We start from the raw sequence: 26,776 nt of genomic DNA, 5'->3' as shown, positions 1-26,776 counted from the left end.
CCCTGCCCCGCCCCTCCCGGGGTGTGTGTGTGTGTGTCCCGTGCGCACCTCACCCGTGTGACACCTTCCCTCTTACAGCTCCGCCCCGCCCGGGGTGTGTGTGTGTGTCCCGTGCGCACCTCACCCGTGTGACACCTTCCCTGTTACAGCCCTGACCCGCCCCTCCCGGGGGGTGTGTGTGTGTGTGTCCCGTGCGCACCTCACACCTGTGGGACACCTTCCCTGTTACAGCTCCGCCCCGCCCGGGGTGTGTGTGTGTGTCCCGTGCGCACCTCACACCCGTGTGACACCTTCCCTCTTACAACCCCGCCCCGCCCGGGGGGTGTGTGTGTGTGTGTCCCGTGCACACCTCACACCTGTGGGACACCTTCCCTCCTACAGCCCCGCCCCTCCCGGGGTGTGGGTGTGTGTCCCGTGCGCACCTCACACCTGTGTGACACCTTCCCTCCTACAGCCCTGCCCCGCCCGGGGTGTGTGTGTGTGTGTCCCGTGCACAGCTCACACCCGTGTGACACCTTCCCTCCTACAGCCCCGCCTGGTGTGTGTGTGTGTGTGTGTGTGTCCCATGCACAGCTCACACCCGTGTGACACCTTCCCTCCTACAGCCCCACCCCGCCCGGGGTGTGTGTGTGTGTGTCCCATGCACACCTCACAGCTGTGACACCTTCCTTCCTACAGCCCCGCCCGGTGTGTGTGTGTGTGTGTGTTCCGTGCACAGCTCACACCCGTGTGACACCTTCCCTCCTACAGCCCCGTCCCGCCCGGTGTGTGTGTGTGTGTATCCCGTGCACAGCTCACACCTGTGTGACACCTTCCCTCCTAAAGCCCCACCCCGCCCGGGGTGTGTGTCCGGCCCCCGTGCACAGCTCACACCCGTGTGACACCTTCCCTCCTACAGCTTCGCCCCTCCCGGGGTGTGTGTGTGTGTGTGTCCCCCGTGCACAGCTCACACCTGTGAGACATTTTACCTCTTACAGCCCTGCCCCGCCCCTCCCGGGGTGTGGGTGTGTGTCCCGTGCGCACCTCACACCTGTGTGACACCTTCCCTCCTACAGCCCTGCCCCGCCCGGGGTGTGTGTGTGTGTGTGTGTCCCGTGCACAGCTCACACCCGTGTGACACCTTCCCTCCTACAGCCCCACCCCGCCCGGGGTGTGTGTGTGTGTCCCGTGCACACCTCACACCTGTGACACCTTCCCTCCTACAGCCCCGCCAAGTGTGTGTGTGTGTGTGTGTCCCGTGCACAGCTCACACCCGTGTGACACCTTCCCTCCTACAGTCCCGCCCCTCACGGTGTGTGTGTGTGTGTGTGTGTGTCCCGTGCACAGCTCCCACCTGTGTGACACCTTCCCTCCTACAGCCCTGCCCCGCCCCTCCCTGTGTGTGTGTGTGTGTGTATGTCCCGTGCACACCTCACACCTGTGTGACAGCTTCCCTCCTATAGCCCCGCCCCTCCCGGGGTGTGTGTGTGTGTCCGGCCCCCGTGCACAGCTCACACCTGTGTGACAGCTTCCCTCCTACTGCCCCGCCCCTCCCGGGGGGTGTGTGTCCCCGTCCCCCGTGCACACCTCACACCTGTGTGACATCTTCCCTCTTACAGCTCTGACCTGCCCCGCCCCTCGTGTGTGTGTGTGTCCGTCCCCTATGCACATCTCATACTTGTGTTACATCTTCTTTGTTACAGCCGTGACCTGCCCCTTCTGGGGTGTGTGTGTGTGTCCCCTATGCATGCCGCATAACTGTGTGACATCCTCCCTGTTACAGCCCTGACCTGCCCCGCCCTGCCCTGTGGTGGGGGGTGTGGTATGAACACCGCATAACTGTGTTACATCTTCCTCTGCTCCCCTGTTCTAGTTCTGACCTGCCCATCCCCTCCTGGTACCTGTGTGTGTGTGGTATGCACACCACATAATTGTTGCATCTTCCCTTTATCCCCTGTTACAGCTCTAACCTGTCCATCCCCTCCTGGTGAGTGTGTGTGTGTCTGTCCTATCACACCACATAAGTGTGTGACATGGAAAATCCCCAGTGAAGTCAGGTAGTCCAGACAATAGTCAGCTAATCCTCCTGTGTGTTTTTTCTCTTTAACGACTATAACACTGAAAGACTGTCAGTGATGTTAATTACACAAAATATTAAATGGCTCTCGGGACAAGAAGAATCTAGATCTTCATAGCAACTGTAAACATTAAATCTCTTCCTAAGATTATATTTCCCTTTTGTATCATTTAGAAAAGGAATCATGTGGTCTGAATAGTAAAATCTAAGATCCTTTTCTGGCAAAGGCATATCATAGAATCCTAGAATCTCAGGGTTGGAAGGGACCTCAGGAGGTCATCTAGTCCAACCCCCTGCTCAAAGCAGGACCAATCCCCAACTAAATCATCCCAGCCAGGGCTTTGTCAAGCCTGACCTTAAAAACCTCTAAGGAAGGAGATTCCACCACCTCCCTAGGTAACCCATTCCAGTGCTTCACCACCCTACTAGTGAAAATTTTTTCCTAATGTCCAACCTAAACCTCCCCTTCTGCAACTTGAGACCATTACTCCTTGTTCTGTCATCTTCTACCACTGAGAACAGTCTAGATCCATCCTCTTTGGAACCCCCTTTCAGGTAGTTGAAAGCAGCTATCAAATCCCCCCTCATTCTTCTCTTCTGCAGACTAAACAATCCCAGTTCCCTCAGCCTCTCCTCATAAGTCATGTGCTCCAGCCCCCTAATCATTTTTGTTGCCCTCCGCTGGACGCTCCAATTTATCCACATCCTTCTTGTAGTGTGGGGCCCAAAACTGGACACAGTACTCCAAATGAGGCCTCACCAGTGCTGAGTAGAGGGGAATGATCACATCCCTCGATCTGCTGGAAATGCCCCTATTAATACAACCCAAAATGCCATTAGCCTTCTTGGCAACAAAGGCACACTGTTGACTCATATTCAGCTTTTCGTCCACCGTAACCCCTATGTCCTTTTCTGCAGAACTGCTGCCCAGCCATTCGGTCCCTAGTCTGTAGCAGTGTATGGGATTCTTCCATCCTAAGTGCAGGACTCTGCACTTGTCCTTGTTGAACCTCATCATATTTCTTTTGGCCCAATCCTCTAATTTGTTTAGGTCCCTCTGTATCCTATCCCTACCCTCCAGCGTATCAACCACTCCTCCCAGTTTAGTGTCATCTGCAAACTTGCTAAGGGTGCAGTCCACACCATCCTCCAGATCGTTAATGAAGATATTGAACAAAACCGGCCCCAGCACCGACCCTTGGGGCACTCCACTTGATACCGGCTGTCGACTAGACATGGAACCATTGATCACTACCCGTTGAGCCCGACCATCTAGCCAGTTTTCTATCCACCTTACCGTCCATTCATCCAGCCCATACTTCTTTAACTTGCTGGCAAGAATACTTTGCTAAAGTCCAGAAATAGCACATCCACTGCTTTCCCCTCATCCACAGAGCCGGTTATTTCATATATAATAGTTTAAACTCATTATTTCTTTAACGTGAAGAACTTAATGCGGTGGAATCCTTGTGACATTGGTTAAGTAATAACTACATAGATGGCTTGTATTTTAAAAAAAGAAGTGTAGGTGAACTTTAATAGACAAGCTGAAATTCTGTTTCCTCCTTTCCTCTCCCCCACCCCTCCACACTAAAACAAAGACTAATATATGCCCCTGCTTGGTATCTAATGGAGCTCAGTAAGCTATATAAAAGATCTCGAAGCCTATAATTCAGAAGAGCCTAACTTAATTTACCAGGTATTTACTTCAGGACCAGACTTAAGAGAGAAACTGCTGAGCTTCAGTTCATCTGCAAATTTGACACCATCAGCTCAGGATTAAACAAAGACTGTGAATGGCTTGCCAACTACAAAACCAGTTTCTCCTCTCTTGGTTTTCACACCTCAACTGCTAGAAGAGGGCCTCATCCTCCCTGATTGATCTAACCTCGTTATCTCTAGCTTGCTTCTTGCTTGCTTATATATACCTGCCCCTGGAAATTTCCACTACATGCATCTGACGAAGTGGGTATTCACCCACGAAAGCTCATGCTCCCAAACATCTGTTAGTCTATAAGGTGCCACAAGACTCTTTGCTGCTTTTACAGGTATTTACTAGTTGATGGCTACTAAAAAGATGTTAAGGATACTGCCCAGGGGTAACACCCTGGCAAGAACTCTATTCTCTCTTCCCCCAGTAAAACCTCTCAAATAACTGCAGGAGAGGAGGATGCAGGGATCCTTAAGATTATTTTTCTTAGGTTGTTGGATGGGGCCTGGGATGGTACTTCAGCTTTCATATTAGCCTCTAACTCCAGGGAGGACAAACTATGGCCCTTGAGACAGATCCAGCCTGTCAGGGCTTTCAGTCCGGCCTGTGGGATTGCCAGCCCCATGGTGCAGCAGGGCTAAGGCAGGCTCCCTTCCTGCCCTGGCCCTGCGCTGCTCCTGGAAGTGGCCAGCACCATGTCCCTGCTGCCCCTTGGGGGGTTCTGTGCGCTGCCCCCTGCAGATCCCATTGGCCAGGAATGGGGAACCGTGGCCAATGGGAGCTTCAGAGCTGGTACCCACAGGCGAGGGCAGTGCAGGGCAGAGCCGCTTGCCCCACCCACCCCCAGGAGCCACTTCTGGGAGCAGTGTGGGGCCAGACCCTCCTGCACCACGCACCCCAATCCTTTGCCTTGAGCCCCCTCTCTGTGAAAATTTTAGAAATGTTCCTACTTTCTAACAGCCACTTTCACTCTTCCCTTCTTTTTACCCCTGCCTCTTATTCTGAAGGGAAGCCCCAATAATGTTCAACTCCAGAACAGCACAGATGCTGAAAGTGCAAGAAGAGAGCCCACTATTACCTAGGACTCCTTCTAGTACGTCTCATAGCACATCTCACGTGAGGCCTGGACATCCTCGTGTGCAAGAAATGATTGACAGTGATTGGCCAAAATACAGCCCCAAGTAGGTCCATATGGATGCTCCATCTCTGCTGATCATCAGACTCTGAGGTGATCATAGAGAATTCAAGAGTATACGTCTCCAGGATAACCAGAAGATACATTTATGAAGATTAAACCTTGAAGAACTCTCTTGATGGCAACACTGAGGCCTCCCTAAAAAGATCCTTTGCATCTTTTACCTGTTGCAGCATCTTATGCTTCCCAAGCAGCGATTAGAAGAGGTCTTATCCATATATGTCTAATTTTTTTTTTTCAATTCTAGTGTGTTCTTGGCTTCAATGACACCACTAACTACTCTTAGTAGAATTGCAGACAGGTCAACTACAAAATCTAACGTCAGTACCAGGCACATTAGTTGAAACAATAGTAAAGAATAAAATCGTCAGACACCTAGAAGAACATAAATTGTTGGGCAGAAGTCAACATGGTTTCTATAAAGGGAAATCTTGTCTTACTAATCTATTAGAGTTCTTTGAAGGGGTCAACAAGCATGTGGACAAGGGGGATCCAGTGGACATAGTGTACTTAGATTTCCAGAAGGCCTTTGACAAGGTCCTTCACCAAAGGTTCTTACGTAAATTAAGTTGTCATGGGATAAAAGGGAAGGTCCTTTCATTGATTGAGAACTGGTTAAAAGACAGGGAGCAAAGGGTAAGAATTAATGGTAAATTCTCAGAATGGAGAGAGGTAACTAGTGGTGTTCCCCAAGGGTCTGTTCTAGGACCAATCCTAGTCAACTTATTCATAAATGACCTGGAGAAAGGGGTAAAAAGTGAGGTGGCAAAGTTTGCAGATGATACTAAACTGCTCAAGATAGTTAAGACCAAAGCAGATTGTGAAGAACTTCAAAAAGATCTCACAAAACTAAGTTATTGGGCAACAAAATGGCAAATGAAATTTAATGTGGATACATGTAAAGTAATGCACATTGGAAAAAATAACCTCAACTATACATACAATATGATGGGGGCTAATTTAGCTACAACAAATCAGGAAAAAGATCTTGGAGTCATCGTGGATAGTTCTCTGAAGATGTCCATGCAGTGTGCAGAGGCGGTCAAAAAAGCAAACAGGATGTTAGGAATCATTAAAAAGGGGATAGAGAATAAGACGGAGAATATATTATTGCCCTTATATTAAATCAATGGTATGCCCACATCTCGAATGCAGCTTCAAATCACATGAATGGGGCAGACTTATGTTGATAGGGCATTGGAACAGCCTTAACTGTGCCTTTCCGCACCTAACACTGCACTGTAGTGACACTATGGGGATTGGGGGGGGAGAAATAGATTTATTTTTAAAGAAACATTAGATTAATCCAAATTGGGATCACAAACATTATAATGCCTTACAATAACCATAGGATTATGATTATGGGGTCAATACAAAGATAAGGCTGCCCTGGGTGCCCTAACTGTGCATTTCCGTCTCCTAACATGTTTGAATTTTTTACATTTACCCTTAATTCTGAATTTCCTGTGTTAATAAATGCTTGGATTTGGATTATTTCACCCCGTAATGTATTTTACCTTAAATTACTGATATCTACTTTCAAACATAACTCAATTTTAATGTAATTTTGTCTGGGAATCATACAAAATATTACAATATGCTTTTAAAACATTTTGTCCTCCAAAAATATTATTTTTCTAAAGTGTATGGCATAAATAAAAGCCATGATGATGTAAGGTTTTATTGGTATTTGTTTGGAATGACCTGCATAACTCGCTTTTGGTATAACCCCTGAGCTGATCCACCAATGGTGTTCATACGTTCTTGTTCTATAGTCTAAACATATCCATTTTGTTTCTTTGGTTATTTTGCATTGCTGTTCTTTCACCAGTCTGTTATGTGGAAGCCAGAACATGCTAGTATTTGGTTTTGCTTCTGTTTAGTCGTTTAACAAATGTTTTGGTCTCCAAAGTCAAGGTTTCCATTATTTGGTGGTCTTTTTTTCTTCACTCATGTTAGCATACGACATATGTGAATCAGTGGGCAAGGAGAGCAAGAATCCGTGAAATATTCATTATATAAATGCTTATTTTTGGTTACAGATAAAGATGCCGGAATCTGACCTAGTTGCAAAGATGCTTCGAGCTGTTCTCCAATCCAATAAAAATGGAATACCCTTGCCACGACTGCAGGGGGAGTACAAATCCTTGACTGGGGATTGGATCCCTTTCAAACAGCTAGGACACTCTACACTGGAAGAATACTTGAAGACTGTTCCAGGAGTTGTCAGAATAGAAATTAATAAAATGGGTGAGGTAAGAAAAGGTTCAAATTATACAGTTGGTGGCTTTTCTTAAGTTGCTTGTTAAACTGGCTTTGAAATTCATTGTTAGGCTTGCGGGTCTCTAGCTTTGTGCTGAAGATTTTAGGGAGATCTCATGCTTTTGGTCTAGCAACAATGTTTCCCACAAGTGCTAACAATAGTGGGAGCACCAGTGTTGTAATCTTTTACCTTTATGGCTTAGTCTTGTACTGAGTGTGTTTAGATAATATGGTGGTTGTGACAAATATGGCAATTTCCTGCAATATCTTTAGAATATCTTACTTTATTAAGCTTAGGTATTGTGGGTCAGGGACTGTATGGGGTAGGAAGACCACAGCTGTCCAGAAACTAAGAACAGTGTGATGTGATGTGATTGGGCAAATTCACTTAGGTTCTAACACTTTCAGTGGCGTGCCACAACCTGGAGAAGTTCACATACTGGTTCTGACTGGATTTTCCAGAGACTAGCAGACAAAGAGAACTTTTGGGTAAATAGCCTGAGTTTAAACTGATTTAGGGCCTTCTTTCTGATGCAGCAAATGGACAGGACCTTCTGTCCAGGGGGACAGGGGAGTCGATCCTTTCTGGAAGGACTTTGACCTACTGGGGCTCCATAAGACTTGAGTAAGCTTTTAGCATCCATATAGAAACACTGATTGTTTTTAATGTTTTCTTTGGAATGTTTTCACCTTAAGAATCAATGTGCTCACTTAGAAAGAGCTATGTGGTAACTGCTGGCAGTTACACCATTCATAAGCCTTTGGAGAGGAGGCAAAGTGCAGCTACTCGCCTGTTTAGGCAGTCTGGCTTGCTGGGATATCACAGTGTAGGGAGGGAACTGTGAAGCCTGGAAAAGCCCCCGTCAAGATGGGGAGAGAGATGGGTCTCTGCCCAAGAGAAGTGACAGCTGAGGATCCAGAAGCCAAGAGTAGGTGCTTTTGGTGAACCCCAGAAGCGGAAATAAAGGTGCAAAACTGGGCCTTTTAAAGTTAAGTATTCCTGAAATGACAGCCTCAGTTGGAAGACAGCAGCCTTATTGACTGAGTCTGTCTCTCATTATTTCTCAAACTCTGTGTGTGTGAGAGAGACAGACACAGACTGACTTCTAAAAAAACATGTACAGCAATTTCTGTCTTCATGGTAGTTTTTGGTTCTACTTACTTACTTTTTTCACATACCTGAATTGGGGTAGATGTTTTACAGACTAGTAGGATAATGTGTCTGCATGGAGAAACATACCATTTCAGAACTTTTCCATGTTCTAGTCATTAGTTTCTGTTTGCAAACAGAGAACTTTGCTGCATTTCATAAACTTGGCAACATTTAGTTGGACTTATCCTAGTCTCCTTTGGTAGGATATTCTATAGTGTAGGACCCTGTACTGGAAAGGCTCTATGTCCTGTCTGCAGCAACCTGACCCTGGGGTCTCCCAGCAGTGGTTTGCTGGTTTGTCAGAGTTCCTAATCCAGGTCATGGAAGGAGAGGCAGTTCCTGGGAGGGTGTGAGATCTAGTAAATATCTTAGGCATCAAAAGTACGAACAGCTCACTGTTGTCTTTCTATAAATGTTGATCTTCTATGATTTAAAGATAATAGAATTTAAGTAAATATAAGAAATATTGTGTAACTTCTTTCATGGAGTACAGAGAAGTTTGGACCTGATTATTTCCCTATGCCCATTTTCTCCCCCCTTGAGCAGATCACTTGCCATGGTGTTGCTTGCGCTGAGACTATGCGAATTGCTCAACTGGTAGCTTGCCAGAGAAGTTCAAAAAGGAAAATGGGACGACAGGTGAACTGCCAGATGAGATTAAAGAACACTGCTCCATTCACATTAGTTGGTAAGAATTCATAAGCTGGAAAACAGCTTCATGATAAATACTGTTAATTAAAACTGTAGTCTCTTGTGGCAGAGCCTTTCCCTTATAAACCTTCTGATTACAATGAATTGTGCATGATGTTAATCAATTCACACTAGAAGAAAACAGTGCTGAAATATAGATTTGTGCTTGGCAGTACTTTGAATAAACATACATGAGGAAGTTAATAGGAAAACAATGCTCTTGCTGACAAATGTGCAGTGATGTTACTGGAGCAGTCTTGAAGGGTAGCTGTCTTTGGGTATGTCTAAAAGGCAATTAAAAACCTGCAGCTGGCCTATGCCAGCTGACTCTGGCTGTGGGGCTGTTTAATTACAGTGTAGATTTCTGGACTCAGGCTGGAGCCTGGGCTCTAGGACCCTGTGAGATAGGAGTGTGCCAGAACCGGGGCTGCAGCCCATAAGTCTACACCGCAATGAAACTGCCCCACAGCTTGAACCCCATGTGCCTTAGTAAGCTGGCCACAGGTTTTTAATTGCAGTGTAGACATATTTTTTGTGTTTGACTTTAGAATCAGGTCAGTTTTTTAGCCTGTGTGGGTCCACTAGTTATTAAAAGATATTGGAGTCAGGGGTGAGAAGAATTATTTAATTATTCCTGGACACAGGAGTAAGCCCCACCCTTGAGGAGAGCAGCAGCTATTCATTGCTTCTGGACATAGATTGTCTCTGATCTCTGTACTGCAGAGCTGCCACTGGGGTGTGCCCTCTGTAAGAGTGAGTCTTTGATTTCCAGTTGGGAAGGGAGAGGAAACAGGCTCCTCTCATCTTCCTCGGTCCTTTGAGCTGGTCCTTCACTGTAAGATAGGTGAAGGGTAAACTGGACAGAGCTCTCACTTCCTTTCTCCTTCTAGTGGCAGATCAAAGGGCTACCCAGCAGGCAGACAAGAAACTGGTGGTGGCACTGCCTGCAAGAGCAAGTGATGAAAGGGTCATACTAAACTTAAACTGTAAAACCAATTAGTACAGTAATGTAGTAGCCCTCTGATCATGTTTTCCCAAAGTGTCAAAATGGAGCACTATTGCTTATGTAGTAGGATTCAAACCAGAGATCCATTGTAGTTGATCCATCTACAAGTAGCACAGAGTTTTTACAAGGTTTATTAGGATGCTTTAAAAATACTCTGGAATGCAACTTGATATAAAAAGCTCTTATCCTGGTTTTTATTAAAAACAAAAAACCCTCCTACTTAACTGCCACACTCAAATTCCTGGAATGTGGTGATTTTCTTCAGAGGCCCACAATTTTTGTGGCACACCAGCCTGCTTGGTAGAAGAGGGTAATGATATGGATGTTGGAGTGCATTTACCAGAACCTAATCTCATAAGGAATGAAGTGCTGTTGCATGCGTCTAAATTTTCCCTGGTTGTTGATGTTCAGCGCTGTCTCCTGAGACCACCATGTATATCTTATTTTGTCTAATGTATAAGTGATCTAATGCTCTAGGTGCATTAAGCTAATAAAATTAACGATATTTGATTTAAACCGCCCTCCAAAAATTAATGATAAAACCATCTGAAGTGACACAATAAAGCAAGTCCATAAATAATTACATAACTATAAATTCACATCAGAATTCCAATATAACCCATTGGAGGAAAGGGTCATTTTCTGTGTGCTGTGGCTGTCATGTTTCTAATTTTAAAAAAAAAAATCTATTAGAAGAACACTATCCAAAGTGAAGTAGTCAAAATGCCAGAGCGAGCATGGCCTATGAAAGTTAACTCTTCCCTTGGACGAATACATTATGATAGTCCTTAATTATATAATCACATTTAGGTTTTTTGTCCCCCTTGGGACTCCTGCCTCATTCAAGCTCTTTTGCACAAATTACATTTTCAGCGAGGTAATGGCACAAGGAGGAGCCCTATTTCACTAAGTTCACACCTGGTGCGTTGATTGAGACCAGGCTGCTTCAGAAAACTTTCAAATTAGAAGAATCTATAGCGCCTGGGGTTTTTTTTTGTTTTTAATAGTAATCCTTAAAGAGAATTTCACTAAAAAAAATTCAGGTTTGCTTCTGACAGACCCGGTAATTGCATTATCCCTTTTAAGTGCAGTGGTGTTTCATGTTTGTCTCAATGATTTTCATATTAAAACTGGTCATTTACAAGTAAAAACATTTCTTTTCTTCCAACCCATCCCAAATGCCAGCCCCACAGACTAACCCTGGATCAGAAGTCATTCTGGATTCTTTTCTCAGATATCCCCTGGGTAGGCCAAATTAGGCATCTGGGCAACCTCATTGCCTTGTGGGTTTACAGATATAACATTAGAATTTAGAAACAAGCCTTGCACAAAAGGGTATAGAATTTGTCTGTCTTTTAGCAGCAGGTCTAACAGGAATTTTTTAAAAAGTAAAATGGCAGATATGACAGAATGCATGTGGGCTGAGACTTAAAAAAAAAAAAAAAAAATCCAAAAATTAGGCTCCTAAACAAGGAGCTTGATATTTTTTTTTTTTGAGCTGCTGAAGACCCAACAGCTCCCATGACCACTTCAGTGGAAGCTGCCTGGGTACTTGGCATTTCTGAAAATCAGAATTTTTAAACATTTAGACTCTTAAATCCTTCTTTAGGCACCCACTTTTGAAAGTTTTAGCCACGGAGAACACACTTTGCAGAGTAAAACAATAGGGAGCAAGGAATCCTCTTGTGGTTAAGGTAGAGAACTGGGAGAAGATTGCGTTCCATCTACCGTAGACTTTGTATATGACCTTTGCAAAGTCTGCCTCCATTTCCCATCTGTAAAAAGGGGGGTACTATATTTTTAGCTCAAAAGTTTTGAGGCTTAATTTAATGAATGCACGAGGTACTAAGACTACAGTGAACATCATAGAATTGCTTGGAATAATCTGCACTTCAGTTGAGAATTATCATAAGAATACTCATCTCTTTCAGGGGACTGTTGTGCATTTTTATGGGAGTAGACTAAAGTGGTAACTCAAGTGTATTGTCCAACCTCAGTGTAGCATTAATGTAGAAACTTTTACCCTGCCTATTATTCTTCCCGAATACTCCTACCTCAGCAGCATCACAGACAGTGTAATTAGCATGATTGTTGCTAGTTTGATTCTACTAAACAAAAACAGGAAGACAAAGAAGCAAACAGGAAGGAAGGAAGGGAAGCTGCAAGACACTGACAAAAAATGAGAAGCTACATGAGTGATCCAGTGTCATGTTAGTTTGTAACATGAGAGTCTCTGAAGAGACATCTCTGCAGGATTCTTGCTTCTTACTGTCAAAACTGTGCTACTTCTGAAGGTTTTTGGTCCTTCACAATGGCAGTAAAAAGTTAGACTATGAATCAGGCTTCCTACTAGCCTTCACTTGACCAAGTAGAAATATTGTGTCATTGTTACTGTTGGCTGTTTCTTGACCACAGTCATGACAAGCAACTAGCTGGAGACTGCTCTTTGGTCTTCCTTTGCTTCAGCTCTTTACCTCCTTATTGCTATATCCTACCTTGCAGTGAGTTCCATTATGGCTGTTGAAATTTGAGGCTTTTTCCTCTAGCTGTTTGACACTGCTTCAGTTCTCAGGCCTGTCTTCGCCATCATCTTCTCTCTTTTTAAAAAACAACCTCCATCAGGGCCAGAGTTTGGTAGGCACTTCAGTGTTGCTAAGCTCAGCACTAGTTCTCTGTATATTGGTCTGGTGACTCCTACAGCACACATGGTACCCATTTTCTTTTTAATTTGGGTATGACATTTTAGGAGAAAGGAAGTCTGCTCAGCAGATTCAAATCTTGTCCATGAAGTAGAACAGCACTGAAGACTTGAAAACCACATTAGGTGCATTGTCTGAGTCAGAGGAGACCACAACATCTAGAGGTACCAGGTGAGCTTGCAGATGCCACACTGAGCAGTGAAGAAACAAGAACTTTATTTGAAGCATTCCACAGAAACCTGTAAATTCAGCATGAGATTGGCTTAAATCTCAAGTTTGAGTTGGCCAGGACAGCTGAGTGCTAGAACTTGGTGCCAATATTTTCTTTCTTGGTGCAGCGCCCCCTCTTCATCCCCCTACCCCCAATCCCAGGCAGGTTTCACCGCCAGAGTGGCCTGTACTAGTAAAGCTTTGGATTCCACCAAGCATTGGTTTCTTAATGTAGTCACTGTCTCTGTGCTCAAAGCTGGTGATACCAAGCTCCAACTCCTCAAATGAGGCAGAGTCTCTACACAAGTGGACAAGGCGGTGGGAAGGAGGGAGAGGAGTTAAGTGCCAGTGTTGGCACAAGAACGTATGGATATAAACTGACCATCAAGACATTTAGGCTTAAAATTAGACACAGATTTCTAACCATCAGAGGAGTGATGTTCTGGAACAGTTGCCCAGTGGGAGCAGTGAGAACAAAAAACCTGACTAGTTTCAAGACTCAGCTTGAAAAGTTTATGGAGGGGATGGTATGATTGCCTACAATGGCATGTGGCTCATTTGCTACTGCTAGTAGCAAATATCTCCAAAGGCTGGAGATGGGACACTATATGGGGAGGGTGTGATGGGTTCCCTGCAGGGGTGCCACCTGGAACTGGGGTACCACTGAGCACTCTGACCCACCAGCCTGGTTTTCCTCTCGCACTGTGCTGCTGTGATAAGCTGCAAAGCCCTCCAGCTTGCACTTTCACCAGCATTCACACAGGTAGGGACACAGTCATATGCAGGCTCTCTAACCACCAGCCTCCCAGCCTAGGCCCCCAGAGCAGTACCGTCCTTCCCTGGTCAGATCTGACCAGTATATGGGTTTAATACCTGGTCTGCCTCTCCCTCAGTGTAAAGAGGACCATGCACACTTGTGGTAACCAAGCTGAGATTTTCCCCAGACACCTTAATCAAACGCACACTGGCTTGGATTAAAACATGAAATAAGTTTAACTACAAAATCATAGATTTTAAGTGATAGTAAACTGTTCAAAGCAGATGACCTAGTAAATAAACAAAATGCAAACTAAGCTTAATATACTAGATAGATTAGATAAGAATTAGCAAATTCTCACCCTGAGTGATAAATGGGTTGGCAGATTCTTAAGGCACAAGCTGCCTTTGTTTTGCAGCGTGGGTTTCCCAGGTTTTCATACACAGGCTAGAAATCTCTTTAGCCTGGGACCATCACTTCCCCCAGTCCAGTCTTTGTTCCTTAGGTGTTTCCAGGTGTGGTGTTGTAGGAAGAGTGAGGGTCCCCCATTATCCCCCTTTTATATCTTCTTCCCACTTGCTGGAAAGCTCTTTTGCAGTGACCTGAATCAAACAGCTCCCATTGTATAGTGCTCTCTCTGAGCAGTTTGTTGTACACAGTTCCTGGGGTAATCCTTGCGCTTGTGTGCATTTCCTCAATAAGCCATTGACATGGCTTGGCCTTTTTACTGTGGCACCTGAAAGGCTGCTTGTGGGTGTTTTCAGCCTCACAACATTTCAGTAACACATGTAGCCAAACTTCACATATGATGATAGCACATACAATCCAATGAGATACTAATATCTAGCAGGTCAAGACTTTTAGAATGATACCTCACGAGGCGTACTTTGTGCAAAACATATCTACCACTGTCAGATAATTAGGATAAGGGCATGCCAGGGTGTGTCAAAGGGGTCTGAGTTATACTACAGTGAATTCTTTCCCAGATGTCTGGCTAGTGGGTCTCACTGATATGTGCAAGCTCTAAGTGATCTAACTGATATGGGGACAGGATGGAATTTCCCCCCAGGTCAGATGTACAGAGACCCTGGGTTTTGTTTTTTTGCTCTACTCTGCAGCATGGGGTGCAGGTCACTTGCTGATTTGAAAGAGTAAATGGTGGATTCCCGGGAACTTGAAGTCTTTAAATCATGACTGGAGGACTTCAGTAACTTGACCAGAGGTCAGGGGTCTGTTACAGGAATGGGTGGGTGAGGTACAGTGGCCTGTAATGTGCAGGAAGTCAGGCTAGATGATCAAGGTAGTCCCCTCTGACCTTGAAGTCTGAGTTTAGGTGCCAAGAAAAGGATAGCAGCTTTTTTCACTTTTCCTCTCGGTACATCTCTCAAGCTTTGTATTCTCCAAGGATGCGAATCCTTTATAGAGGTATCTTTAGAGACAGGAAAATTGTTTGCCTTGTAACTCTGCTTCTCTGAAGCTACCACCTTGCAGGATGCTCTCTTGCCTGTACATATTCCAACCGTTTGGGGCTACCTTTTTTGAGGTTTTTCTTGTATCTGAAGCACAACTTTTGGTCTAGCATTGATGAACTTGAGTTGTTTGTTTTTTGGGAGCTTTCCTTCTAGTCAATTGAAGAAACTCATTGGGATGTTTAGATGGTGTCATGCAGCCGCTGTTAGAGGCATTGTGTGGGCAAAACACCTTAAGAGTTGGGGGAATTCTGCCAGTCTTATGCCAAGGAGCTGTCACTCCTGCAAGATGATAGGTCTAGGGAAGTAGAATTGCCAGATAAATGATGTTCTTTGAGGTGGCTTCAGCGCACACCTGCTTCTGGGATAGGTGCTCTGTGGCCTGGCGAGATCAGAACATTCTAGAGCCGCGTCCGTTGGGCCACATGTTCTTCTTCGCTCCCCCCAGCCATGCAGGGTTCTGAAGGTACAAAGGCGGGAGAGGCCCCAACGCTGCGGTTTCTTTCCACCACTGACCGGACCATGCAGTGAGTTTGAAGCACCGCCCAGTGTCCTCAGCGATTCCCTTGTTTTTTTCCTCTTCCTCCTTCTGGGGTATCTTTGTTGTTACTGGTCAGTTTTTTTAAATGAAAAGGGACAAGATATTTTTGTGCTGATGCTTTTGTGAGCATCATCTAGATCTGCAAAGATCAGGAGAGTATACATCAGACTTATTAATGGGGGTTGGAAGGATCTTCAGACATGAGGAGATCTCCTTGCAAAAGTGACTGTTCCCTGCATATGTGGACTTAAGGTCCTTGGTTTGATTGGCAGAGTCTACTGCTTGGCCGCGCGCACGCACTCTCTCTGTAAACCTTTTAAATAGGGAACTGTAGGATGAGAGAGTTTTCAAGGCTCTGGTGACTGTACACACGTGCTGCTTCAAGCTGGATGTCTGATTATTACTGAGACTGTCTTACTGTTTACTAGTACAGTAATTCCTCACTTAACATCCTCCCGCTTAATGTCGTTTCGAAGTTATGTCACTGCTCCATTAGGGAACATGCTCATTTAAAGTTGTGCAATGCTTACTTATAACATTGTTTGGCCGACTTTCCCCTTCAAAGCTGGCCAGAGAGAAGTGGGGCTTTGAAGGGGAAAGCACCGCTTCTTTTCAGCCATTGGCTGCGCAGTTACCCCTGCTCCTCCGGAGTCCTCTGGCCCGTGCTCGCAGGGCCTCATTCCGATAGGGGCTTTAGAGCTGCAGGCCAGGGCCCTGGGGCCCCCTTAGGCCAGGGCCCTAGGGGTCCCTGCATTCTGGGTGGCCCTGCCTGCCGGGGGTGGGGAGCTCCCAGAATTGCAGCCATGGGTGCAGTGCCGTGCTGCACAGGGCCACCTGCACACCCCCTGCACCAAACAGGAGCTGCCTCAGGTAAGTGCTCTGCACCTCCTGCCTGCCCCAGCCCCTGAGCCCCCTCCCAGATCCCGCACTCCACCCTGAGCACCCTCCCAGACCCTGCACCCTGAGCCCCAGGGGTAAGCTAGGGTCACCTCCCCACCACAGAACAGTACTGTACAGTAATAATGCCTTTTGTCCCCCCCAAAAAAATTTCCTTGGAATCTAACCCCCTGCATTTACATTAAATCGTATGGGAAAATTGGATTAGTTTAACGTTGTAAAGTTGCATTTTTCAAGAACATAACTACAACGTTAAGTGAGGAGTTACTGTATTTACTTACATTGTGGGGCTTTGCATATAATTATTTAGTAGCTTCAGTCTCATCTTTTCTGGGTAGCCTTACACTTGTGAATTCCAGCCTTTCTAAGGGGAGTATTAAAGGATTGTTTCGTACCTGTAATATGTTGCTTTGATACTTTTTACCAGTGTAGGAGACAACCTAAATTAGTAGTTGATTTACTTTGTCCCTGGGACTTGTAGAAGGAAGGAGAAATGTTTAAATTGATGCAGGAGTGCCAGTGATTAGAGGTGCTCCATATGGAAAAAACTTTTTGTCGTTCTTTTGCCAGCAGGGAAAATGCTTTAGTTCTTGATTCGTAACATGGAAATACACAGAAGCCATTTTACAGGAAGGAAGTTGTTGTTGTGATATTAAATGATCTTTCGGGGAAAATCCACTAGCTTAAATAAATTTTTGTGTACTGGTATCTGTCAGCTGAACCAAATTAACCTTTTACTGTCTCTGAGGTTACTAGTATTCACCTTTCCCAAAAGTCTTTGAGAGTGAGATAAAGATGGTAGGTATGGGGGAGACATCTGCTAATGATTCATTTGATAAAAGCAAGGCTTGTGAATCTAGTATTTGCTTTTCTCTAGCTGCATAAATCCGATAGGTTCATGCTGTACAGGTATTCAGTCTGCAGAGCTTTCATGGTCTGTAGACTGGTGGCACCTAGTGTATGTATAATCTCTCATCAAGATGAGAGATCTGAGAGATAATGCAGTAATTGGATTTTGAATAGTTATTTGTACCAAAATTTTGTTAACAGCTGTCAGGGTTCCCTCCACACTCTGAACTTTCTACCAGCTTAGATTAAGACTTCCCCAAGGCACAAATCCTTTCTTTGTCCTTGGATGGTATTGCTGCCACCACCAAGTGATTTAGACAAACATCCAGGGAAAAGGGCCACTTGGAGTCCCTCTTTCCCCTCTAGGCTCAACTTCAAAGTTCCAAAAACAGGAATAAAATTACCTCTTAATATAGGGAAAATTCACAAGCTAAAATAAGAGAACCTAATGCATTTCCTTGCTTTACTTACAGTTTTTATAATCTTAGATGCTTATTTCAGGTAGGGTTTTATGAGAGGTTTTATTCCTGCCTGTTTGCTCTCTCTGTCCAGAGAGAGAGCACAGAGAGCCGAAACAACATTTGAAAGTATCTTCTTTTCTTATTGGTCCTTTTGGTCAGGTGCCAACCAGGTCATTTGAGCTTCTTAACCCCTTACAGGTAAAGGAGGGATTTTGTGCTGCCCTTAGCTGTACGTGTGACAGCAGCAATTTAATAAAAATAAATATGAAGGTATGACTTTAAAATATAGTGCAGCAAGCCAGCTCAAACATTCTTTGGCTTTCCTGCTAGCAAAATAGTAGCTTATCAGTATAATTGACTTCGTAGGATTGTATCTAGCAACATAAAATCTAAATGCATTTCAGCATTAAAAGTTTGCTCTCAGTTATTTAAATTGGTGCACAAAGCCTTAACTGTATAAAGGTCTTGTTTATACATTATAGTAAAATCAATGTTGTAGTCTATATAGGTTGAGCTTTTTTGCTCCTGTACAATGTACAAATGGCTTTAAGCATATCAGTTTAAGGTGTATACTTTCTTGAGATTCTAACTTGTATGTAAGTTACTATATATATTAACTGATGCTGGAATTAATGTTACCTTTCTCCCATACTTGTTCAAACAGTTAGACTGTTTTGAAGTAAAATGACACTTTGAAAGGTCTTGGGAATATTACCCCCCAAAAGCTGACATGGTCTCAAAATAGTTAAATGAGAACTTTCATTCAGCAAAAATTGCATCCTATCTGGGTAGCATGTAATGTTGCTAAATGTCTTTTAGAGGAGAGAACCCTTTTTAACAAGGACACACAGGTTCAAGACCATTTTCTTGAAGCCAGCAGTTACATATCATCTGAGAGAATGGTTTGCTAAAACCTGGTATTATTAAATCCACAGCCGTGCTGGTTGTAATGATATACAGTAGCCCACATTTGAGAACCTTTTTCACAAAAAATTTAGCCTGGAATTGGCTTGACTATAAACCTACCTAACTAATCTTGCTCTGCTTTTGGATGAGGAATATCAGTTATGGTGTTTTGGCTGGATTTTGATTGCTCAAAGACTGTGCCTAGGAATGAACATTTTAGGTATGAGACTTAAGTTTTATTAAAAAATAAGCATTGAAAGCTTAATTTCTCTAGGGATATATTTTTACTATTAAAGTATATGCTTGGGTGATGGAATCTTTCAGATTGAGATTATACTAGTCTTTCCTGGTTTTTATATATCTGTCCATTTTATAGGAAAGCCAAAAGCAACTTTGAGACAGCCAGGATTAAGGGCTACACCAGAAGGCAGCAGAAGGCCTACAACCCCCTGGCCAAAAAGCAAAGGAAGTTCTTATGGAATTGTGAAACCCAGCATAGAAACTGCTCAATATGCTTTGCCCCCGGCACCTGGAAGTGGCCTATCCAAAGAGACTCTACTGCAGAGACATGTCACAATGGTTAACAGGTCAGTGTGTATAGTATAATAGTTATAAAATGTGCTGGACAAAAAAACAATTTTGATAAGCTGAAAGTCCTCAATTGTGGACATTCAGGGAACAGCAGAATTGTCTGAACTGTCCACATTTCCAAAACTTTTTTTTTTTTTTTAAAGAAAAATAAGAATTGTTGCATTTACATTTTTTATCAAGAAGTGGGATTATACCAGAATACTCTTCTGGCATGTGGGGTGATGAGAGCACTTTGCTTTTCGCCTCCTCTCTTTCACTATGCCACTATCTTAATATACCATGTATTGTGTTACAGAGATGAATTATCGCTTGAGGCAGTGTTGCTTGAAATTGCCAAATAGCCCCCAGACACTTCTAAATTTATGACAGGATACAGCAAAATCTTGGGTACAACTCAATTCCTGAAAAGATTATTAAAAAAATGTTAGTTTGAAAGTCTTACTTTTTTTTTAATCACTTACCAAAAAAGCGCAAAAGTAAATATCAGAAAAAGCCTGTTTCAGCGATGGCATTTGTAATGGTATTGCAGGGAAATCCATGGATATAATTTAAATATCTTTTACAGGTAGCACATATGCTTGAATTGAATGTGGTGACTGCTTTCAGTCTCATAAAGGGGCATTGCATAGAGCAGAAATCTCTTCAGTGCCGGTGAGAGACTGAAAGTGACTGTAAAAAGAAAATGACATGCAGTTCTTTGTTTAAGATCTCAATGACTTGCAGTTAAAACTTTCATCTCTTTACAAGAGAGGATTCCATCTTGCTATCTTCCAGCCTTGCAAAGAGAGTCTGGAATGAGAACCTGGCTTGACAGGTGTTCTGATTAAGCATAATTGGATGTAAAAGATTCTGCAGTAGGAACATAGTTAACAATTTTGTTGATGTGTGAGCCAGAAAGGACTCCTGCTCACTTTGGCCTTGAAGTACTATGAAGAATAAAGTTTAATTGTCAAAAAGTAAGTCGATACTGCCAGGATTGAATACAGGGTACAGATTTGTTTAAGAATAATATTTAGTGATTTCACATGTAGATCTCACAATGCACTGCAAAAAAGGGAAGAGGGGGTATTGTTTATCCCCATTTTATAGTGGGGAACCTGACGCACAATGTCTGACTTGTCCAAGGTTACTTAGTGAGTGGTCCTGTGCTCCTCTTCCCCTTGCCAGGTGTCTTTTCTGACCTGAACTGTAGCTATGCTTTAATCTGTGCATGCTGCTGTGAAAACATTTAGACTTCAAATGTTATGCTTACTGAAGGTGGCTTTTTTAATACACACAAGAATAAAGAGCAGATTGCTTGTATTTTGACATCTTAAGGACAAACATAGAAATATAGTACGAAGATGAAGACAGGTAATGTTGGTAACTTTATTTATGGACATGTACATATTTTTAATTAGTGAAAATTTGACAGATTTTCAGAAGTATTGAGGACCCACATCTCCTGTTGAAGTTGGCACCTCTGGAAATCAGACCATAAATTAGTGTTTAGAGAGATCATCCCATACAGAGATTGAATTGTAATTGTATAACTGATAGCTGTATTTGCAGAATGCATGAATGAACAAAAGTTGCACAATAAACATATCAATTTCTCTTCAGTACCTAGAAGTGCATCTGGGAGGATTGCAAATAAATACGGGAGTGTGTGTGTCAAGCAGAAATTACAGTATTACACTGCTATATGCTCCATGATACTGTCAGTCTATACTGATACTCTATGGAAGTGTTTCCCTTGGCATTGCAGTGTCAGCATAGAAATATGGATTTTTAAATAATTTTAAATTGAGTATATAACTGAAAAAGTCAACCTTTTGAGTTTTCATTCTGCTGTTACAAAACCACCACATGTAATTTACATGTATCCACTACAATTTTGAGAGTCTTTCACTAAACTAGCATGAAGATTGACTTACAACTCATCTTTTGGGGTAACTGTCAGAACACTAGAGGCTAGTGGTGTTTCTGCTTGCATTTTGGCTTAAACTGGCTCTGAAAGCTGAGAATTCAAATGAACCCTTTTAAAAGGAAAAGTTAACTATTAAAAGCTGGTATATTTTTAATACAGTACAGTGTCTTTTTTGGAGGGTGGGGGTGAGGTTGGTTTTTTGTGCACTTGAATCCAGCAACTGCATGGCCAGATCTGGATGAATGCACAGGAGGGTTCTTTGCTGTTTTTGCTGGATTAGCATTACCCATTGGTTTTCAGCTATTCTTTGACTATCTAAAATCCAGCTTGGCTAAAACAACTGCTGCACCATCATTTCTCTTTATGTAATGTTTATTGCTGAACTAGGTCATCAAATGATGATACAGAGAATGTCCTCATACTATCATTGTGTTTGGGCTAAGTCTCAAAATAGCTTTGATTACTTTGATAACCATAATAATACATGGAGGATTATTTATAATTAAGCATTGACTTGAAGCAAAATGAGTTATATGCTACTTTCCGCAAAGACATAAACATTAACAATGCATATCAATGTGACAGTTTAAATGTATTCACTACAAATATTTTTGCAAAAGACCTAAAACCCACAAGAATGTTATCCATTCAGATTTCGTATGCAAGTCGTGTGTATCAGGGGATGTGGAGGAGCAGAGAAACTGACAGCAGTTAATTTCACTCCCCAGAGAATGGGGTCCTATCTAGTCTTGACTCTTGCTTTAAGGGCAATGCAGATAGCCTGGTGAACATATGTAGGCTCTGCTGTTGTAAAGCACACCCAGAGATTTCCATGTCAGCTGTAGCACTTTTGTAGGCAAGTCTACTAGCACCATCTGTTAAAGTTGCCTGGTAGATCACATAAGACCCTGTTTTCAGCAGCTTATAATTTTTGTCAAACTTGAACCATTAAAATTTAAATTTCCTATGCTGGGTGTCTTGCTGAGGCAGGGGTTCGTTTGAGTTTTTTTGGTGTTGATTTTTTTTGTTTTTTAATTTCAACCCAAACAGTCGAGTTGTTTCCAAGAATGTTAGGGAAAAATAAATTGTCTTGTCAGTGTTTTAAATAAGTAAAGACTATTTCTTTAGAAGTTCTACACCTTCATGTTCTAGAGGAGGAACTTGAAATTTGGCAGAGGCTTCTTTTTGTGTCTAGGATGTGCCATTTGTTGTTCCTATAAAAATCTGCCCAAGTTATAAGCCATTGAAAAAAAAATCTGTCTGTGCAGGCTCAGACTTCTTAGAGGTTAGTAGATAAAATCTGATTCATAGAATCATAGAATATTAGGGTTGGAAGAGACCTCCACAAGTCATCCAGTCCAATCCCCTGCTCAAAGCAGGACCAGCGCCAACTAAATCATCCCAGCCAGGGCTTTGTCGAGCTAGGCCTTAAAAACCTCTAAGGATGGAGATTCCACACGTCCTTAGATAACCCATTCCAGTGCTTCACCACCCTCCTAGTGAAATAGTGTTTCCTAATATCCAACCTAAACCTCCCCCACTGCAACTTGAGACCATCTGCCTCCACTGAGAATAGCTGAGCTCCATCCTCTTTGGAACCCCCCTTCAGGTAATTGAAGGCTGCTATCAAATCCCCCCTCACTCTTCTCTTCTGCAGACTAAATAACCCCAGTTCCCTCAGCCTCTCCTTGTAAGTCATGTGCCGCAGCCCCCTAATAATTTTTATTGCCCTCTGCTGAACTCTCTTCAGTTTGTCCACATCCCTTCTGTAGTGAAGGAACCAAAACTGGATACAATACTCCAGGTGTAGCCTCACCAGCGCCAAATAGAGGGGAATAATCACTTCCCTCGATCTGCTGGCAATGCTCCTACTAATACAGCCCAATATGCTGTTGGCCTTCTTGTCAACGAGGGCACGCTGCTGATTTATACGATGTCAAAGGCAGTCTGAGTTTCCTATGAGTATTACAGAGCAATTCATGTAGTTTGATTACCTTTTTTAAAAAAAAAGTCATAAATATATAAAATGGGAACCCAAAATCGTTGATGAATGGTGTAAGCAGATATGATGGATTGTTAACTTTATTGGAATTGTGAGAACACTGAATTAGGAATTGTCTCACCAAAGAATATTAAGTGTTAGCAAATAACAAGAATATCGCCTCATACTGTAGCATATCTTCATAAAAATGGAAAAGTACACTGTGTTTTGTGTGAACACAGGTTCTTCCCATGCAGCTATGCAGGAGATTGTGATTGAGTAGGCGATTGAGACCCAGAGCAGTAGATAAATGCTTTAATTAACATCCAAATAAGTCCACTCATTAATATAACCAAACAGCATAAAGCCACAAGCAGAGAAATAGCTTTTAAAATTCTGATCATATTTACTCACTCTTAAGAGTCATGGAAACAAAGATGGAAGACTTTAGTTAGTGAAGCCCCTCAGGAGAGAGAGAGTACAGACCCAGTTGATGCCATGCTGGGGACACACCCAATTTATAATTCATTCAAATTCATAGCCATACTTGACCATTTCCGTGAATGTAAAACAGCTTGGGCCTTGCCCTTAATCCATGTGTGGTATTCCGGGTTACCCATACTAATACAAATTCTTTGCACCAATTAAATTTGTAATACATCATATAAATCAATGCAGTTCTCTTTAATTAGTTGCAAAAACACCTAAAACTTCACTATTTTAAAACTTAATTATTCATGTACCTGTTTTTCTGTGGTTAACTTGTATGTGTCACAACATGAGTGCACAGTTATATGATGTTGGATCAAACCCTCAGGCCTACTTCAATTCAATCAATATTACCTTTTATACTATAGCAAAGCCCAATACACGCCAATTTAAAACTTCCTGCTTGCTTTCCAGCAGATTTCACTCTGAGCATTATAATGCTGTCAGCATTATAACATAATTTGTCAGCCAAACTCCCCCGCCCCCCCTCCCCACAACAATAGCAGGATAAAGTTAAAGATAAAATGGGGTAATAGGCTGTCAGTATGGAGCACTAGTGACACCTAGTGGTGAACTGCTCCAAATATAGAGCAGGAACTCTCCTTTGAAATATGGAAAGAAGATGCTCTGAACATGCCAGGGCCTATTCTCTGCATTTATAAACCTTAATTAAAGTATAAGTGGTAAGGGGGGGCTGAAGCATTAAGAATCAATTTAAATATTAGCTCGATTGGTGTTTATTAATTGCATTGTATTGCTTTTACTGTTTATAGTCTAATTTGGATATTGCTCTGTGATTCCTTTGAACAAGAATTTGCAATTCAGCTAAAAGGGAGATGCACCCCTGCCCGTAACAGGAAGTTTCACCACCCATTGTTTTAGACCTAGACTTGGCTCAGTTTTTCTATAGAGGCCCCAGGAAACCCCATGCAAGAGGTAGAGGGTGCGAAAGACCTGCTTCCCCACACCCTCTCCAACAGGCTCTGCATCTCAATCTTAGGTTCTGATGTGACATTATTTTTGATGGGAATTCAAGAACTGTGAAACACTTAGCCCAACACGGGGACTAGAGATACATTACAAGTAGTGGAAGAAAAATAGTAAAATGTACATCTTTGTAAGAACATTACATGTTTGTGAGAATGCAGAGTACCAGATGAAGGGACAAATCCTCAGATGTGTTGAGCACCTGGAGCTTGCTTGGAAGTCGGGATTTGCCCCTAAATCAGTAAGACATCTGAAAAATATAACATGATATGCCTATGTATATTAGGGCTGTCAACTGTTTTAGAAAAATTGAGATTAACACAAATTGCAATTAGTCAGTTTTAATCACAGTGTTAAACAATATTAGAATATCATTTATTTAAATATTGTTTGGATTTTCTGTATTTTCAAATATAGGGTTAAGACTGGGGGCTCTGGGCACAGGCATGGGAAGCTGCGGGCTGGGGCTTCAGCCCCCTTGCAACTGATACCTCATGCCCTGCCCACAGGTATCTGATTAACACATTAAAAAAATAACATGTTAACTTTGCTTTCAGTTAATCGCAGGCGTTAATTGAGATTGACAGCCCTAATGTATTATAGTATGTGATAATGAGATTACAATCCATATGGTATATAGGACAGTTAAAATGAAGAGCTAAAGACTAAAGTCACTTAGGTACTCAAATTACACAAGTGTGCAACCTTATTGTTTTTAAGTTTGGAAGGAATATCAAAACTTTAAAAAAGTTAGGCAACTAGTTTCTAATACTTTGGATAAACCAGCCATATTTTTGTCATGCAGTTGGTGTGCATTCTTTACTTGTATATGGAGATGTCACAGTGAGGGCATGTCTACACTACGAGATTAGGTCGAATGTATAGAAGTCGGTTTTTTAGAAATACTTTTTATACAGTCGATTGTGTCCCCCCACATAAAATGCTCTAAGTGCATTAAGTTGGTGAACTGTGTCCACAGTACCGAGACTAGCATCGACTTCCAGAGCGTTGCACTGCGGGTAGCTATCCCATAGTTCCTGCACTCTCCGCCCATTGGAATTCTGGGTTGAGATCCCAATGCCTGATGGGGCAAAAACCGTGTCGTGGGTGGTTCTGGGTACATGTAGTCAGGCCCGCCCTCCCTCCATGAAAGCTATGGCAGACAATTGTTTCACACCTTTTTCCTGGGTTACCTGTGCAGATGCCATACCATGGCAAGCATGGAGCCCGCTCAGCTCACCATCACCATATGTCTCCTGGGTGCTGGCAAATGTGGTACTGCATTGCTACACAGCAGCAGCTCATTGCCTTTTGGCAGTAGACGGTGCATTACGATTGGTAGCCATCATCGTTGTACTCCTGGGTGTGCTTTTAGCCGACCTCGGTGAGGTCGGTCAGAGGCGCCTGGGCAGACATGAGAGTGAGTCAGCCAGGTCATTCCCATCTTCTGCCAAACATCCAGGAGCTGACGATGTCTAGCAGTCGTAATGCATCATCTTCTGCTGAGCACCCAGGAGCTGGCAATGGCTAGCAGTTGAACTGCACTGTCTGCTGCCACCCTAAAGATCTAAAAGATAGAGTGGATCAAAACAAGAAATAGACCCGATTTGTTTTGTATTCCTTTGCTTCCTCCCTCCGTGAAATCAATGGCCTGCCAAACCCAGGGTTTTGAGTTCAATCCTTGAGGGGGCCATTCTGTGTGACAGTTGTTTGTGTTTCTCCTTAATGCAAAGCCACCCCTTTTGTTGGTTTTTTTTTTTTTTAATTCCCTGTAAGCCAACCCTGTAAACCATGTCATCAGTCGCCCCTCCCTCCGTCAGAGCAACGACAGACAATTGTTTCACGCCTTTTTTCAGCGCAGACACCATTTGGAACATGGAGGCCGCTCAGGTCACCTCAGCAATTATAAGTACTGTGAACACCACGTGCATTATCCAGTAGGATATGCAGAACCAGA

At 43.1% G+C, this 26,776-nt stretch overlaps 1 protein-coding gene across 4 annotated transcripts in view; it reads left to right on the top strand.

The window, feature by feature from the left end:
• Window positions 1-26,776, top strand: part of TDRD7 (tudor domain containing 7) — a 117,929-nt gene that overhangs the window by 9,173 nt on the left and 81,980 nt on the right. For all 4 annotated transcript variants that reach the window (XM_045021099.1, XM_045021100.1, XM_045021096.1 and 1 more), the window contains exons 2-4: window positions 7,005-7,217; window positions 8,924-9,065; window positions 19,239-19,449. In XM_045021099.1, the coding sequence (XP_044877034.1) occupies window positions 7,011-7,217; window positions 8,924-9,065; window positions 19,239-19,449 (560 nt within the window). In that variant the 5' untranslated portion in view covers window positions 7,005-7,010. The remainder of the gene's footprint in view (window positions 1-7,004; window positions 7,218-8,923; window positions 9,066-19,238; window positions 19,450-26,776) is intronic.

This window comes from Mauremys mutica, chromosome 6, assembly GCF_020497125.1.
Source record: "Mauremys mutica isolate MM-2020 ecotype Southern chromosome 6, ASM2049712v1, whole genome shotgun sequence".
Classification (NCBI taxonomy): Eukaryota; Metazoa; Chordata; order Testudines; family Geoemydidae; genus Mauremys; species Mauremys mutica.
Note: the sequence above shows the minus strand (reverse complement) of the source record. Positions and strands in the feature narration are given on the sequence as shown.